This window comes from Coregonus lavaretus (assembly GCF_964263955.1).
Source record: "Coregonus lavaretus genome assembly, chromosome: 1".
In the NCBI taxonomy this organism is placed as follows: Eukaryota; Metazoa; Chordata; class Actinopteri; order Salmoniformes; family Salmonidae; genus Coregonus; species Coregonus lavaretus.
In genome coordinates this window covers 29,796,215-29,812,696 of record NC_139988.1, presented here as the reverse complement: position 1 = coordinate 29,812,696, position 16,482 = coordinate 29,796,215, and the positions used below count along the sequence as shown (strand labels likewise).

General features: G+C 43.1%; 1 protein-coding gene across 1 annotated transcript; it reads right to left on the bottom strand.

Moving 5' to 3' along the window:
* Positions 1–561: 561 nt before the first annotated feature.
* On the bottom strand, positions 562–15,415 carry LOC311128473 (polyunsaturated fatty acid 5-lipoxygenase-like; the record flags this gene model as incomplete). Its single annotated transcript, XM_084160633.1, has 14 exons — positions 15,184–15,415; positions 12,915–13,113; positions 12,616–12,697; positions 12,255–12,377; positions 10,585–10,691; positions 10,266–10,438; positions 9,912–10,058; positions 9,617–9,820; positions 9,391–9,477; positions 4,335–4,513; positions 3,903–4,024; positions 3,207–3,307; positions 851–1,021; positions 562–741 (listed from the first exon to the last, which is right to left on the bottom strand). Exons 1-14 carry the CDS (start codon positions 15,331–15,333, stop codon positions 562–564), a joined length of 2,025 nt encoding a protein of 674 aa, XP_084016759.1. The 5' UTR covers positions 15,334–15,415.
* Positions 15,416–16,482: the final 1,067 nt, after the last annotated feature.

Here is a 16,482-nt window from a genome sequence, read left to right as displayed (position 1 = left end):
TTATGTTCAGAATAATACGAAATGCTCTGAGACCAGGTTGGGATTCTACAAGGGGTCGAAAGCATTCTACAGGGATGCTGGCCCATGTTGACTCCAATGCTTCCCACAGTTGTGTTAAGTTGGCTGGATGTCCTTTGGGTGGTGGTTTATTCTTGATACACAGGGGAAACTGTTGAGTGTGAAAAACCCAGCAGCGTTGCAGTTCTTGACACAAACCGGTGCGCCTGGCACCTACTACCATACCCCGTTCAAAGGCACTTAAATCTTTTGAAGTGCCTTTGAATGGCACACATACATTTACCATGCCTCAATTGTCTCAAGGCTTAACAATCCTTATTTAACCTGTCTCTTCCCCTTCATCTGCACTGATTGAAGTGGATTTAACAAGTGACATCAATAAGGGATCATATCTTTCACCTGGATTCACCAGGTCAGTCTGTCATGGAAAGAGCAGGTGTTCCTAATGTTTTGTAAACTCAGTGTATATCAGACTATATAGCTATCCCCCCTCCTCATTCCCTTCCCCTCTCTCCCCCCACCTATCTCCCCCTCCTTCCTCTCTCAGACAGCCACACTGTTTGGGATGCGGTCAGGAGAGAAGTAGTAGTAGGGTAGTTTCTTGCCTTCGTTGCGAATTTTGATGGCACTGCTGACCTCTGCCAGTCTCTTCCTGAACGACTCCATGGCCTCCTTCACCGGCTTCTCTATGAAGTGCTCATCTGGGTACATCCCCAGGAACAGCTGAAAGAGAGAGGACACACAGGGATTGGAGGGATTTCTTTATTATTTAGAATAAAAACAGACAAACACCACGTGTGTTTATAGATGCGTATGCATGTGGTGTGTGTACCTCGTTCTCCTGAAACTGACTGAGGGCCCAGACAGCCCCTAGGTGCCAGCAGGACCGGCCGCGGTCAGGGAGACTCTGGATGATGAACTTCACATCTACCACCCCCTTCTGTCTGGGAGGGGGCTTACGCATGGTGGGGGGCGCATTGGGGATCCAAGAGCACCAGTCATACTGAAATACACAGAGTAGACAGACATTAACATCTAAGGGAAGATACAGTGCATTCAGAAAGTATTAAGACCCCTTCCCTTTTTCCACATTTTGTTACGTTACAGCCTTATTCTAAATTTGATGAAATAACACATTTTACTCATCAATACACACAATACCCTATAATGACAAAGCGAAAAAGGTGTTTGAATTATTTTAGCAAATGTATTACAAATAAAAAACAGAAATACCTTATTTACATATGTTTTCAGACCCTTTGTTATTTTTACAACTTGATTGGAGTCCACTTATGGTAATTCAATTTATTGGACATGATTTGGAAAGGCACACTCCTGTCTATATAAGGTCCCACAGTTGACAATGCATGTAAGAGCAAAAATCAAGCCATGAGGTCGAAGGAATTGTCCGTAAAGCTCAGACAGGATTGTGTCGAGGCACAGATCTGGGGAAGGGTACCAAAAAATATCTGCAGCATTGAAGGTCCCCAAGAACACAGTGGCCTCTATCATTCTTAAATGGAAGAAGTTTGGAACCACCAATACTCTTCCTAGAGCTGGCTGCCTGTCCAAACTGAGCAATCGGGGGAGGAAGGTCTTGGTCAGGGAGGTGACCAAGAACCCGATTGTCACACTGACAAAGCTCCAAAGTTCCTCTGTGGAGACGGGAGAACCTTCCAGAAGGACAACCATCTCTGCAACACTCCACCAATGCACATGACAGCCCACTTGGAGTTTGCCAAAAGGCACCTAAAGGACTCTCAGACCATGAGAAATAAGATTCTCTGGTCTGATGAAATCAAGATTGAACTCTTTGACCTGAACCCCAAGTGTCACGTCTGGAGAAAATCTGGCACCATCCCTACGGTGAAGCATAGTGGTGGCAGCATCACGCTGTGGGGATGTTTTTCAGCGGCAGGGACTGTGAGACTAGTCAGGATAGAGGGAAAGATGAACGGAGCAAGGTACAGAGAGATCCTTGATGAAACCTGCTCCAGAGCGCTCAGGACCTCAGACTGGGGCGAAGGTTCACCTTCCAACAGGACAACGACCTTAAGCACACAGCAAAGACAACGCAGGAGTGGCTTTGGGACAAGTCTCTGAATGTCCTTGAGTGGCCCAGCCAGAGCCCGGACTTGAACCCGATCTAACATCTCTGAAGAGACCTGAAAATAGCTGTGCAGCAACGCTCCCCATTCAACCTGACAGAGCTTGAGAGGATCTGCAGAGAAGAATGGGAGAATCTCCCCAAATACAGGTGTGCCAAGCTTGTAGCGTCATACCCGAGGCTGTAATCGCTGCCAAAGGTGCTTCAACAAAGTACTGAGTAAAGGGTCTGAATACTTATGTAAATGTGATATTTCATTTTATTTATTATTTACATTTGTTAAAATTTCTAAAAACCTGTTTTTGCTTTGTCATTATGCAGTATTGTGTGTAGATTGATGAGGGACATTTTTTATTTAATCCATTTTAGAATAAGGCTGTAACGTAACAAAATGTGGAAAAAGTTGAGGGTTCTGAATACTTTCTGAATGCACTGTAGCTGGTGCTCTTGTCTGCAAGCATTGACCAAGCTTATCTACAGTAATGTTGACCAACTGTCCCAAGCCTACCTGACTATATAGCCTACCTGAGCAAATCTTACCTTTCCAAAGCCTACCTGACCAAGTCTTACCTGTCCAAAGCCTAGCTTTATGAAATCTAACCAAGGCCTAGATTCGATCAGATCAAGCGTAGCAGACACCCACATAGCGGATGTTTTGGGGATGTTTGAGGTGGAACTGCATTGGAGCCGTCAAATCGGTGAACAGTTGCTCTTACGATCATTGTCACGAAACCACACCCGCCCAACTCGCATTAATAGTTCAGAACGAGAAAGTGTAGGCTACATAGACATAATTATACTCATATTGAAAAATCATTAAACAAAATAATGAGGATTTCTATCAACTTAATCGAGGTGTAGATTAAATCTCTGATTCTAGTGTTCGAACTTGCAAACAAGGCTGCATGGGATTTCTGCTAATGCGACTCAGCGCAGCCAAAGACAATGTCAGTTTCATAATGCCTGGAGCCACTTGTGGAGTTGACAGCTCCAACGCAGTTCCACCTCAGACACCACCAAAACAACTGCTATGCGAATGTTTGCTAAAGCGGATCTGATCAAATCGAGCCCCCAGTCGTACCTGTCCAAAGTTGACAGCAGCGTGGTGTGCAGAGGCAGTGAAGATGATGACAGTCAGGTACTCTGTGAGCTCCTCGCGTGTCTTCAGGGACTTGGGAAACCCTGCAGAAAGGTTTTTTGGCGCAACACATTTGTTTCACCATGGAGTCACTAAGGTCAGTCCCTAGACACACAGTGTCATGCAATCACATACTACGGTATTGCTTAGCAATGCACAACACCAGTCTATGAAGGCTCCATCTCCTGCTGGTTTTGAGTCCCCTGGCAATTCATGTTGACTGGGCCAGAGGTTTATATACACCTGGTTACCCAGGTATACAGTAGTTCTGTCAGATGTAAACCAGCAGAGTGGCCCTCGAAGAGTGGAGTTGTGGCCCCTACCAGACTGAGTTCCTTGCTCGCACACCACTGTTCCATTTCCATTTACATCATTTTAGCAGACGCTCTTATCCAGAGCGACTTACAGTTAGTGAGTGCATACATTTTCCACAGCAACAGACAAGCACAGAGGCTTTTGGCCAACTTAAAAGTGAAGTGCATATCCGCATAGCTAAATATTCATGGTCAGCTATGTCTTTCAACATAGTCCAGAGAAATAAGTGTGTCTTTGTATTGCAGATAACAAAAACAGCATTTTAAAGCAGGCTATGCCATTGTAGTGTTTGTTGATTATAATGTTGCATGTGTTTGTACCCACCACAGCAGTCAAGGTCCTGCATCCCAAAGCTGCAGACATCTTTAACAAACGCCTGGATCTCCTCATCCTTCTGTACTGTGTCATCACTGTCGTAGTAGATACACACCACGTCCCACACAAAACTAGGGAAACGGCAAATCAAATTTAGGGTTAGGGTAATGGCTAGGGTTAGGGTTGATCCGGGGTGGGGACATACTGTATGCTAGGGTTAGGGTAATGGCTAGGGCTTTAGGGTTATGGCTTCAGGGGTGGGTTGAGCCGGGATGTGGACATGAAGCTAGGGTTAGGGTTAGCCACCTCATGGCCATTTCATGGCATCTTGTCCTGGTGATTGGCCTGGTTCTCCTCCTATAAATGTGTCAAGAAGGACACACACACAGACCCCCCCCCCCCCACACACACACACACACCCACACCCCTATGACCTCTGACCTCTTGGTGACATCCCAGACCCTGTTCCCGTCATCTCTGTAGTAGTAGTAGGGTAGGTCCTCAGGGCTGTCCACCCCGCGGGCCTTAATGGCATCAGGGAAACACAGAGACCTGAAGGTCAGTGACCTCATAGCCTTCTGGAGCATCTCTACATGACCTCCACCTCCTGTACCGTTCGCCTGGGGAGAGACAGTACACATTAGCTCTCTATGTCTACGTCTTTAGCCCCATTTATACCTGGTGCTAACATGCGTCCTTTGTCCTGATCGTGTCCACATTCTGATTGTGCCCACATTTTTAGACAGGTTTAGACGATTAAAAGACGTATTGTGATCTGATTGTGATCAGATCTTCCTGACCACCTCCGGAAGTAATCAGGCACACATTGTGTCTGGAGATCTTACAAGTGTAGACAGATCTGGACAGCAAACCATTTCAATCATAATAATCCCGCCCTCTAAAATTATTGACAGGTGGCACCATTTACTTATAGCATCAATAATTGTCTAGTAATAAATAAATATTTATTTCTAAAGAATATTGGTCAAATAATTTCCATACAGGAAGGGACTAGGAAATCTGGTCACAATGCAGATACAGTGGATGGATAAGAAACATTTTAAAACCATGTGTAGACACGACAAACCTTGATCTGATAGTGATTGGATCATATTGATCAGATCACGAAACCCACATGTTAGGGCAAGGTGTAAATGAGGCTTCTGTCTCTAGCCCCGTTTATTTATACCTGGTGCTAATTTTGGTTAACCCAGAACTAAAGTATTGCGTAATTGGTCAGATGCTCAATTAAGTTCTGGGTCCATGTTAAGAGAAGAGATGAAGAGATGCTAGAACGAGGAGCGGAACCAGAACGAGGAGCTCCACCCTCTCTCTTTGCAAGTTACGGACACGTGTATGTTTTGTCCAAATAACCAGTGACGAAAAACCCAAACACCGGAACTATTACTGCACGTTAACAATCGGTGCTCATAGTATAAAGACTAAGGTTGCAAAGCTGCTGGTAATTTCCAAAGTTACTGGAATCTTCTGTAATTTTTGTAATTAACAGGTAATCTATGGTAATTTTGGTCATTTACACTTGAATAAGTTTTAAAAAATGTATTCATATATAATATTTATTTTTTATGTGTCTATATTGTCCATGAGTTTCTTGTGACTAGACCATATAGTTCAAGAGAAAATAGCCTAATGAATGAAAAAAGCATCTAATCAACAAAGGCATTTTATACAACTATGCAACTCTTCCAACTATTTACTTTTCCACAACTCCCCCCAGTTTGGTGCCAAAACATTTACAACAAAGACATAGATATAGTAAAATAAATAAGTGTGTAAAAAAATATATATATAAAGGATATTTCATGTTGAAACCCTCATATTAAACACCAATGTTATTCACAAGTTTACATTTAGGATAATGTTTTACAGCTTTGTCATTTAATGTTTTATTTTTAAATCATCTTATTTGATTATGTTATTTATTTTACATGCGATAATTAGACACCTGTGATAAACTGAAGTACCCAAAAGGGCCACTTGATGTCTTGTGATAAATTACATAAAATATTTGAGAGTTACAAAAATTCTGGTAATTTACTGGTAAACTTTTAAAGTTTCCAATAATACAGTGGGGAAAAAAAGTATTTAGTCAGCCACCAATTGTGCAAGTTCTCCCACTTAAAAAGATGAGAGAGGCCTGTAATTTTCATCATAGGTACACGTCAACTATGACAGACAAAATGAGGGGGAAAAATCCAGAAAATCACATTGTAGGATTTTTAATTAATTTATTTGCAAATTATGGTGGAAAATAAGTATTTGGTCACCTACAAACAAGCAAGATTTCTGGCTCTCACAGACCTGTAACGTCTTCTTTAAGAGGCTCCTCTGTCCTCCACTCGTTACCTGTATTAATGGCACCTGTTTGAACTTGTTATCAGTATAAAAGACACCTGTCCACAACCTCAAACAGTCACACTCCAAACTCCACTATGGCCAAGACCAAAGAGCTGTCAAAGGACACCAGAAACAAAATTGTAGACCTGCACCAGGCTGGGAAGACTGAATCTGCAATAGGTAAGCAGCTTGGTTTGAAGAAATCAACTGTGGGAGCAATTATTAGGAAATGGAAGACATACAAGACCACTGATAATCTCCCTCAATCTGGGGCTCCACGCAAGATCTCACCCCGTGGGGTCAAAATGATCACAAGAACGGTGAGCAAAAATCCCAGAACCACACGGGGGGACCTAGTGAATGACCTGCAGAGAGCTGGGACCAAAGTAACAAAGCCTACCATCAGTAACACACAACGCCGCCAGGGACTTAAATCCTGCAGTGCCAGACGTGTCCCCCTGCTTAAGCCAGTACATGTCCAAGCCCGTCTGAAGTTTGCTAGAGTGCATTTGGATGATCCAGAAGAGGATTGGGAGAATGTCATATGGTCAGATGAAACCAAAATATAACTTTTTGGTAAAAACTCAACTCGTCGTGTTTGGAGGACAAAGAATGCTGAGTGGCATCCAAAGAACACCATACCTACTGTGAAGCATGGGGGTGGAAACATCATGCTTTGGGGCTGTTTTTCTGCAAAGGGACCAGGACGACTGATCCGTGTAAAGGACAGAATAAATGGGGCCATGTATTGTGAGATTTTGAGTGAAAACCTCCTTCCATCAGCAAGGGCATTGAAGATGAAACGTGGCTGGGTCTTTCAGCATGACAATGATCCCAAACACACCGCCCGGGCAACGAAGGAGTGGCTTCGTAAGAAGCATTTCAAGGTCCTGGAGTGGCCTAGCCAGTCTCCAGATCTCAACCCCATAGAAAATCTTTGGAGGGAGTTGAAAGTCCGTGTTGCCCAGCGACAGCCCCAAAACATCACTGCTCTAGAGGAGATCTGCATGGAGGAATGGGCCAAAATACCAGCAACAGTGTGTGAAAACCTTGTGAAGACTTACAGAAAACGTTTGACCTGTGTCATTGCCAACAAAGGGTATATAACAAAGTATTGAGAAACTTTTGTTATTGACCAAATACTTATTTTCCACCATAATTTGCAAATAAATTCATTAAAAATCCTACAATGTGATTTTCTGGATTTTTTTTCCTCATTTTGTCTGTCATAGTTGACGTGTATGTATGATGAAAATTACAGGCCTCTCTCATCTTTTTAAGTGGGAGAACTTCCACAATTGGTGGCTGACTAAATACTTTTTTTCCCCACTGTATACCTTCCCAACCCTGATAAAAACAGATCTACTGTACCATTTATGTTTACGTAGTCTGTTCACGAGATTAACCTGGTGCTAACATGTGTAAACACAGCCATTGTGTCTGGATATCTTAAAAGTGTAGACAGATTTGGACAACAAACTATGTAAATCATAATAATCCCATCCTCTAAAATCATTGACAGGTGGCACCATTGATTTATAGCATCAATATGTGTATTAAAATAAATGCATAAATATTATTTTGAAAGAATCTGTCAAATATACTGAACACAAATATCAACACAACATGTAAAGTGTTGGTCCCATTTTTCATGAGCTGAAATAAAAAATCCCAGAAATTTTCCATATGCACAAAAAGCTTATTTCTCTCAAATGTTGTACACAAATTAGTTTGCATCCCTGTTAGTAAGCATTTCTCCTTTGCCAAAATAATCCATCCACCTGACAGGTGTGGCATATCAAGAAGCTGATTAAACAGCATGATCATTACACAGGTGCACCTTGTGCTGGGGACAATAAAAGGCCACTCTAAAATGTGCAGTTTTGTCGCACAACACAATGCCACAGATGTCTCAAGTTTTGAAGGAGCGTGCAATTTGCAAGCTGACTGTAGGAATGTCCACCAGAGCTGTTGCCAGAGAATCTAATGTTAATTTCTCTACCATAAGCCGCCTCCAACATAATTTTAGAGAATTTGGCAGTACGTCCAACCGGCCTCACAACCACAGACCCTGTGTAACCACGCCAGCCCAGGAATCCACATCCGGCTTCTTCGGGTTGTCTGAGACCAGCCACCCGGACAGCTGATGAGACTGTGGATTTGCACAACCAAATCATTTCTGCACAAACTGTAAGAAACCGTCTCAGGGAAACTCATCTGCGTGCCCTTCATGGATGAATCACGGTTTCAACTGTACAGGGCAGATGGCAGACAGCGTGTGTGGTGTCGTGTGTGTGAGCGGTTTGCTGATGTCAACATTGTGAACAGAGTGCCCCATGGTGGTGGTGGAGTTATGGTATGGAAAGGCATAAGCTATGGACCAACGAACACAATTGCATTTTATCAATGGCAATTTGAATGCACAGAGACACCGTGACGAGATCCTGAGGCCCATTGTCGTGTCATTCATCCACCGTCATCTCCTCATGTTTCAACATGATAATGCACAGCCCCATGTCGCAAGGATCTGTACACAATTCCTGGAAGCCAAAAATGTGCCAGTTCTTTAATGGCCTGCATACTCACTAGACATGTCATGTTTGGGATGCTCTGGTTCGACGTGTACGACAGCGACTTCGTACAGCCATTGAAGAGGAGTGGGACAACGTTCCACAGGCCACAATCAACAGCCTGATCAACTCTATGCGAAGGAGATGTGTCGCGCTGCATGAGGCAAATGGTGGTCACACCAGATACTGACTAGTTTTCTGATCCATGCCCCTACTTTTTTTTTAAAAGGTATCTGTGACCAAGGTATCTGTAACCAAGGTATCTGTGACCAATTCCCAGTCATGTGAAATCCATAGATTAGGGCCTAGTGAATTTATTTCAATTGACTGACTTCCTTTTATGAACTCAGTAAAATCTTTGAAATTGTTGCGTGTATATTTTTGTTCAGTGTAATTTGCATACAGGGAGGGACCAGGAAATCTAGTCACAATGAAGACAGATAAGAGACATATTTTAGTACCATGTGTAGATGCACGTCTAAATATGTCTCAATGTCTCTCTCTCACACACTGTCACACATTATGTCACACACTCTCTCACTCTCTCACACACTCTCTCACACACTCACCTTATCGAAGATGCCAAACTCACAGATGAGCTGCTCTCTGGCCTTGGTGTTGATGGCAATGGTGAAACGAATGTGAGGAAGGAGCAACTAGAGGACAGACCATCAATAAATAAATAAACAAACAAACCGATCAACCAACCATCTAACTAACCAATCCATGAATCAACTAATCAACCACATTAGTAGGCACAAAACACAGGCACGGACTGAAGTGTACTCGGTGTACCTTATAAGCAGGGTGTACAGCAGGCAGCTGTCTGAACATGGCCACTCCAAACACCTCAGAGACCAGGTGAGTCCTCAGCAGGTGTGTGACTGTCTGATGGATGTGGAAGTCAGAGGAGCGGACCCAGATCTTAGCTAGCATCCAGTCATACTGACCATCACTGGGCAGGAAGATAGGGTTGTCCTCCCCTGGAGTCTGACCCAGCTGGGAGAGAGAGAGGAGGAGGAGTATGTTTCGTTAGATGGTGAAGAAACAATGCGCCATGCTGTTTTTCTAACCATGCAGAATAGCCTACCTGTATGGCCAGAGGCAGGATCTTGCTCTGGCTGTTGTTGTACAGCAAACAGATAGGAGCAGCCAGGTACTGTAGAGTACAGGGGTCTGTACTGTTGGGACTGATGTCTTCCATCAACTCATAGTCTGCTATGTAGATGTTACCAGCCTGCAAACAACACGTAATACAAGGGGTGAATGTCTTACAATAAGAGCCTGTAAACCTTGGAGTCGGTCTGTCTTTCTGCATGTCTTGTCTGTTTCTGTGTACAATAGGTCACATATTCTGTGAGTGGATGTGATGTGTGCATGCATGTGTATAAGCTTGCATAAATGCGTGCATGTGACATGTGCATATGTGTGTCTCAGTCTGTACCTCGATCTCCTCCTCCAGAGTCATCTCTCTCTCCAGACAGTCTGCCACCATGTCGTGTGTAACGGGGAACTTCTCTGGCAGCTTGGTGCACTTCTGGATCATCACTGGGTTACAGCCATTCAGGTACTGGTAGCCAAACATAAAATCCTCTTTCCAGTGCTCCATCACATACTCTAGGATAAGAATAGGGTAAAGGAGAGGAGAGGATTAGTATTTTACTAGGATCCGGATTAGCTACTGCTAAAGCAGCAGCTACTCAAAGCGGAGAGGAGTGAGGAGACCGATACCACTTTCTATGGAGAAAACTGAGACCACACACCTGAGATGGTGTTTTTGATCCTGACGAAGATCCGCTCAAAGTCAGCAAAGTCATTCCAGGAGGACTGGAACATGTGCATGAACTGGTTCACACACAGGTTCTCTATGCTGGGGAGGAGAGAACAACATCATCAAGCTGCAGGGAAAGATTTCAGTAGCCTGATCCACCATCCTGACCGCTGCAATACCATGTAGAGAAACAGAATGTCATTTTGTGAGATCAGGATGGTCGAACGAGGCTAAGATTTATGTCCAGAGTTATTTTCTTCCATTTTAACTGTGTTCACCCAACAAAAAACGACTGGATTCAGAAAATGTCAGTCACTGACTTACTGACAACCAGGAGTTGATGACAGATGTATGTTTACAACACATGTATTACACATTCATTATACACTTATCCATGTTATTTTCAATCGTTAGCAGCATTGAATGAATTGGATGAAGAAAATAGTTTCTGCTTCCCTTCCGGTCTATGATTCGCACACATGTGTGCAGTACTTTGGCAGTGCTCAACACTTGGGATGCTAAGGATGTTGCTGCTAACCTCCTGGTGAGTAAAGTCTGCTAGTCATTGGTACATTGATACTGTCAATGAAGGTTATTATGCTTTAAATCTAATCCTATCCATTACCAGTCTGGTAATGCTACATCAAGCCAGCAATGCCTGAATAGCATAATGTACTGCATAATAGTTTATACCCTGTGCTATCTGCAGATGAGCTGTTATCAACGAAAATTCAGCTGCACAAACAAGCCACAAGTAAGCAGCAGTAACACAGTCATGACACCAACACTTCTATTAATACACGTCAGAAAAGTGTCCTGCTAACCCCAGCCACTTCCTCTAGTTCCTCATCAATACATCACAAGTCTATCTTAGATGGTTGTTGTTGGTAATGAGGGCTACTATCCCATAACTGAACAACTACAGAGCAAAGACACACAACCCGTCTGGAAGGTTGTTATCCCTCGTAAGCAATCAAAACAAAAGTTGGACATCATCATCATCCATATTCACCACAGGAATTATTTCCTAATGTCTTTATGTAGATAAAAAGCATACTAGTACGCTGATAGGTTTGAACCAAAGTATTTGTCAGAGCACACAGCCAGTCTCATTGAGACAATATGTGTATGTGTTTAGCCTGTTGGTATGAAGGATACATGCAAATGTCCCTGGTTACTCATACAATGACTCTCCTGATCCACAGGCTTTCATACAGAGCTTTAAAACAGGCTCCCTTTTAGTCACGTCCACATACTACTCACCACCCACCCACCTACTGAACCAACAGCTTACTTCTGTGTCCCATTTAGCTTTTATTCAAACCAGGAAGTCCCGACATTTAGAAAACACCATCACTGCAATAAACAAATACTGACCCCAATGAACTGAAAATCCCCTACTATGACAAGTATGGACATCTCCACATTAGAAAGAGGCCTACTGTAGGTTTAGCACTGTATGAGTGTAAAAATTAAACAGAGTATAAGACTAGATGGACAATGTTGCAAATAAGGGGAAACAGTTGCAGCAGAGTGTAGTGACAGGACAATGACACTCCTCTGCCATAAAACCCCAGACCTCTTGGCAGAGTCTGCAGTGCATATAAAAAATAAAGGGTGTCTACACTAGGTTACAGAGTGTAGTGTGAATGCAGTACTTACGCCTTACTGTAGTTGAGTATGAAGTCGACTCCTTTCTCACTGTCAAACTGGATGTCTCTGGGAAGCTCTTTGTGAGCGTTGGCATCTATACTCATAGGAATCCCAGGCTGCCACTCCCTCCATCTACACACAGGAGGACTTCACAGAATCAGGTTCAGCACTACTGAATTAGGACTCCACTACGTAACACTGTGTGCAGGTCTTTTAATGTTAGTAGGCTACACTATATGTCATTTCAGTGCATTGACTACTAGAAAAACATTTAGTAGTTCAATACATTTATTTGTTGAATGCATCTTGGTATAAAATCAATATGTCATTGTTATGTAGATGTGTGTTACACAATAAACCCAGCTCTTGCCTGTAGGTTTTCCTTCTGCTCTCCAGCTCTTTGTGTCGGTGTTGCTTCACCAGTCTGGTCTTGTCATCCTTTGGCAGCCGTGCTTGAAAAAAAGGGGAACAACGATACTGAGGATGATTTTAGATTTACTTCTGTGTTCCTTAAGCTAAAGAGTGGGGACAGTTTGAAAGACATGAGCGACCGACAGACGGACCTGACCGACAGACATTAACGACTGACAGACCTGACAGACAGACACGACCGACAGACAGACACGACTGGCAGACAGACAGACACAGACCCGACCCACAGACAGGTACCTTTGCCGTCCCTGAGGACCACCTCCTTGTCGTCCACCAGCCAGCGGAAGCAGGGGAACTCTACGTAGTCTCCAAAGGGAGTCTTCACTGTGATGTACTTACAGTACCAGTCATCATGAACCCAGTACTTCTTCTTCTCTATCTTCACCAGCTCCATCTCTCCCAGGTTCTCCCCCACCGTCACATCATACGAGTCCACCTGAGAACAGACAACCAGGTTTAGAGAGATTTGAGCAAAGTGGACAAAATGGGCCCAGATTAAGCCTAACCTGAGGACGGACTATGGTCGTTACAAATTTGTCATTGTTACATAAAGTGCATTTTTTATCAATGACTTATACCGAACAAGGTTTTGTGTTTGTTTGGCTGCCCATTAGCTGTTCCTTTTGCACCGGATACTCTTTCTGCAGTCCAGACACAATAGCCAAAAACAGCAAGAAAGAGACAGCATGAGGTTAGTAGCAGCTCATGAGTCACTGATGGTTGGTGCAATATACAGCCACTTGCATCCTGAACTAAAGAGTACAACTGGATGTAGTGTACAAGATACAGACACTGGTGAATATTTCTTTTTGCAATTTTACCCCCTTTTTCTCCCCAACTTCGTGATATCCAATTGCGATCTTGTCTCATCGCTTCAACTCCCATACGTCCTCCGAAACATGACCCGCCTAGCCGAGCTGTTTCTTAACACCCGCTCGCTTAACCCAGAAGCCAGCTGCACCAATGTGTCGGAGGAAACACCGTTCAACTAACGACCGAAGTCAGCTTCCAGGCGCCCGGCCCACCTCAAGGAATCGCTAGAGTGCAATGAGCCAAGTAAAGTCCCCCCGGCCAAACCCTCCCCTAACCCGGACGACGCTGGGCCAATTGTGCGCCGCCCTATGGGACTCCCGGTCACAGCCAGTTGTGACACAGCCTGGGATTGAACCCCAGGATGTAGTGACGCTGCAACACTGCGATGCAGTGCCTTAGACCGTTGCGCCACTAGGGAAGCTTTTGTATTGATTTTCCATGTGTTGTTCAAGGGTCATAAGGTCATGAGCAGGTCACTCATCAGTTACTGGCTGTAATAGAGGTTTAGCAATAGGCCTTATGTTATTATTTTGATTCATTTGAGTAAAAGCACAGAGAAATACACTCATTCACAGAAACGGAGTTGGCGGTGATGGCACCAATAGGGCTCACTCTGCACTGGAGTGTAGCCTCTTTATCTGGTACAGTACTTGGTAGTGGATAAGGAACGTTTCTTCAAGACAATGTAAAGTGATTTGAGCACCTGGAAAATAGTTTTATGGAAACCAAGCCATTGTATTTCCAAGTGAAAACCAGGTAACAAGCACTCTATGAATGGTTCTTATCGCATGCCTGAGTATCACAGTCCCTCAAATAGTAGTATTGAGAGCAATGACCATTTATTTCATCTTTATGCTATGGATTACTCCCTTTAGCTCATATTGCAGCACAGTTTCAAGCTCAGTTGGTAGAGCATGGCGCTTGCAACACCAGGGTTGTGGGTTCAATTCCCACGGGGGGCCAGTATAAAAAAAAATATATATATATATGCACTCTAACTGTAAGTCGCTCTGGATAAGAGCGTCTGCTAAATGACTAAAATGTAAATGTAGGGGAATAGAGGGACTGGGGTTGATCCTGCAACACAGGGAGATCTTACACCAGGGAACAGTAAAATACAAAATAATTTATTTGTACATTTGTTAAGGAACCATGTGCAGTTATTAGCAGGGTGCATTGCCCAACATGTTAGTCAAATTTGTCAGTCCTTAATTACGTAAAAATAATGAAAAAATGACATAGAATAATACAATGTTGGTGTAATAAATATGAATATGTCCAAAAGGCATGTAAAATGTTATTGTTAAACTACAATGTAAGTTCATTCACCCAGACCGAGGTCTTGTGAGGGCTTCCAGAGGGAGATATCTTGTGGTCTAACAAGTATGCAATTGTCGACACAAACTAGTAATCAGTCCAATTATAGTGCATAATTGGAGTTGAGTCTTCAGGACAGATACCAGAGGAAGTGTGCATTCTATTAAGCATTGACTTAATAGTTATAATTGATGGGAAGTGTGCATGTGCACAATTGGGGGAAGGGTGAAGAATCAGGATGCAGCCAGAGTTTCAAATCTGATAAAGACAATTATTGGAAATATTTTCTCTAACAAGGTCACCTCTGAGTGTATTTTAAGTAATGCACACACTGTGAAACTTTTAAACTGACTCTTGCCACTGTAACTCAACTCACCGCCCCTCTCTCGAAGTCGTTGTAGAGTGGTTTGTCCAGTAAAGTCCTCTCACTGCATCCCTCTGTTCCCACCAGGGTGATATAGATGTAGTCATCAGTCCCTGCAAACCACTGGCTTCCTGTAGCCACCGTCACTGTGTAGGATGGCATGGTGGTACACACACACACAGGATGGACAGGAGAATTGATATCCACTGGTTAAGTCTGCAGGCAGATATGATAGCCTCCTACAAGTGTGTTGGTCGTTCACTAAGAGAGTCTGGACCAAATTTGATTTCCCCTTTTTGCTAATGAATTTACGTAGACCCTCTTAAACTCTCTCTCTTTCTAGATCTCCTACTCTCGGTCTCTCTCTCGCTTACTCTTTCTCCCTCCCTTTCTCCTTCCCTCTCTAGCGCTCTCTTTCATAAACACCCCCTTAAGTACTGACACCACACATGTAATGCAAATGCATTTAAACAACTAGCTAGAGGCGGCAGATGCATTCGATAATGTTTCACACTGGCTGGTGTACTGTTTGAGTGTTTAACCCCACCTCCTTATTACGCATGAAGGAATGGCCAGATCTCTCCCTCTCTCTCTTTCACTCTCTCAATGTTTATGACAATACGAATATACAGTGCCTTCAGGAAGTATTCCACATTTTCTTGTGTTACAGCCCGAATTTTAAATGGATTAGATTTTTGGGTCACTGGCCTACCAACAATCCCTCAAGTGGAATTTTGTTTTTCGAAATGTTTACAAATTAATTGAAAATAAAAAGCTGAAATGTCTTGAGTCAATTAATATTCAACCCCTTTGTTATGGCAAACCTAAATAAGTTCAGGAGTAAACATTTGCTTAACAAGTCACATATATTGCATGCGTCACTCTACTTTCCAACAGACACTGGGAGACAAATTCACCTTTCAGCAGGACAATAACCTAAAACACAACGCCAAATATACACTGGAGTTGCTTACCAAGCCGACATTGAATGTTCCTGAGTGGCCTAGCTACAGTTTTGACTTAAAATCGGCTAGAAAATCTATGGCAATACTTGAAAATGGCTGTCTAGCAATGATCAACAACCAACTTGACAGAGCTTGAAGAATTTTGAAAAGAATAATGTCCAAAGATTCACAACTGTAATCGCTGCCAAAGGTGATTATAACATGTATTGACCCATTTTATTGAATACTTATCTAATCAAGATATATACAGTACCAGTCAAAAGTTTGGACACACCTACTCATTCAAGGGTTTTTCTTTATTTTTACTATTTTCTACAATGTAGAATAATAGTGAAGACATCAAAAC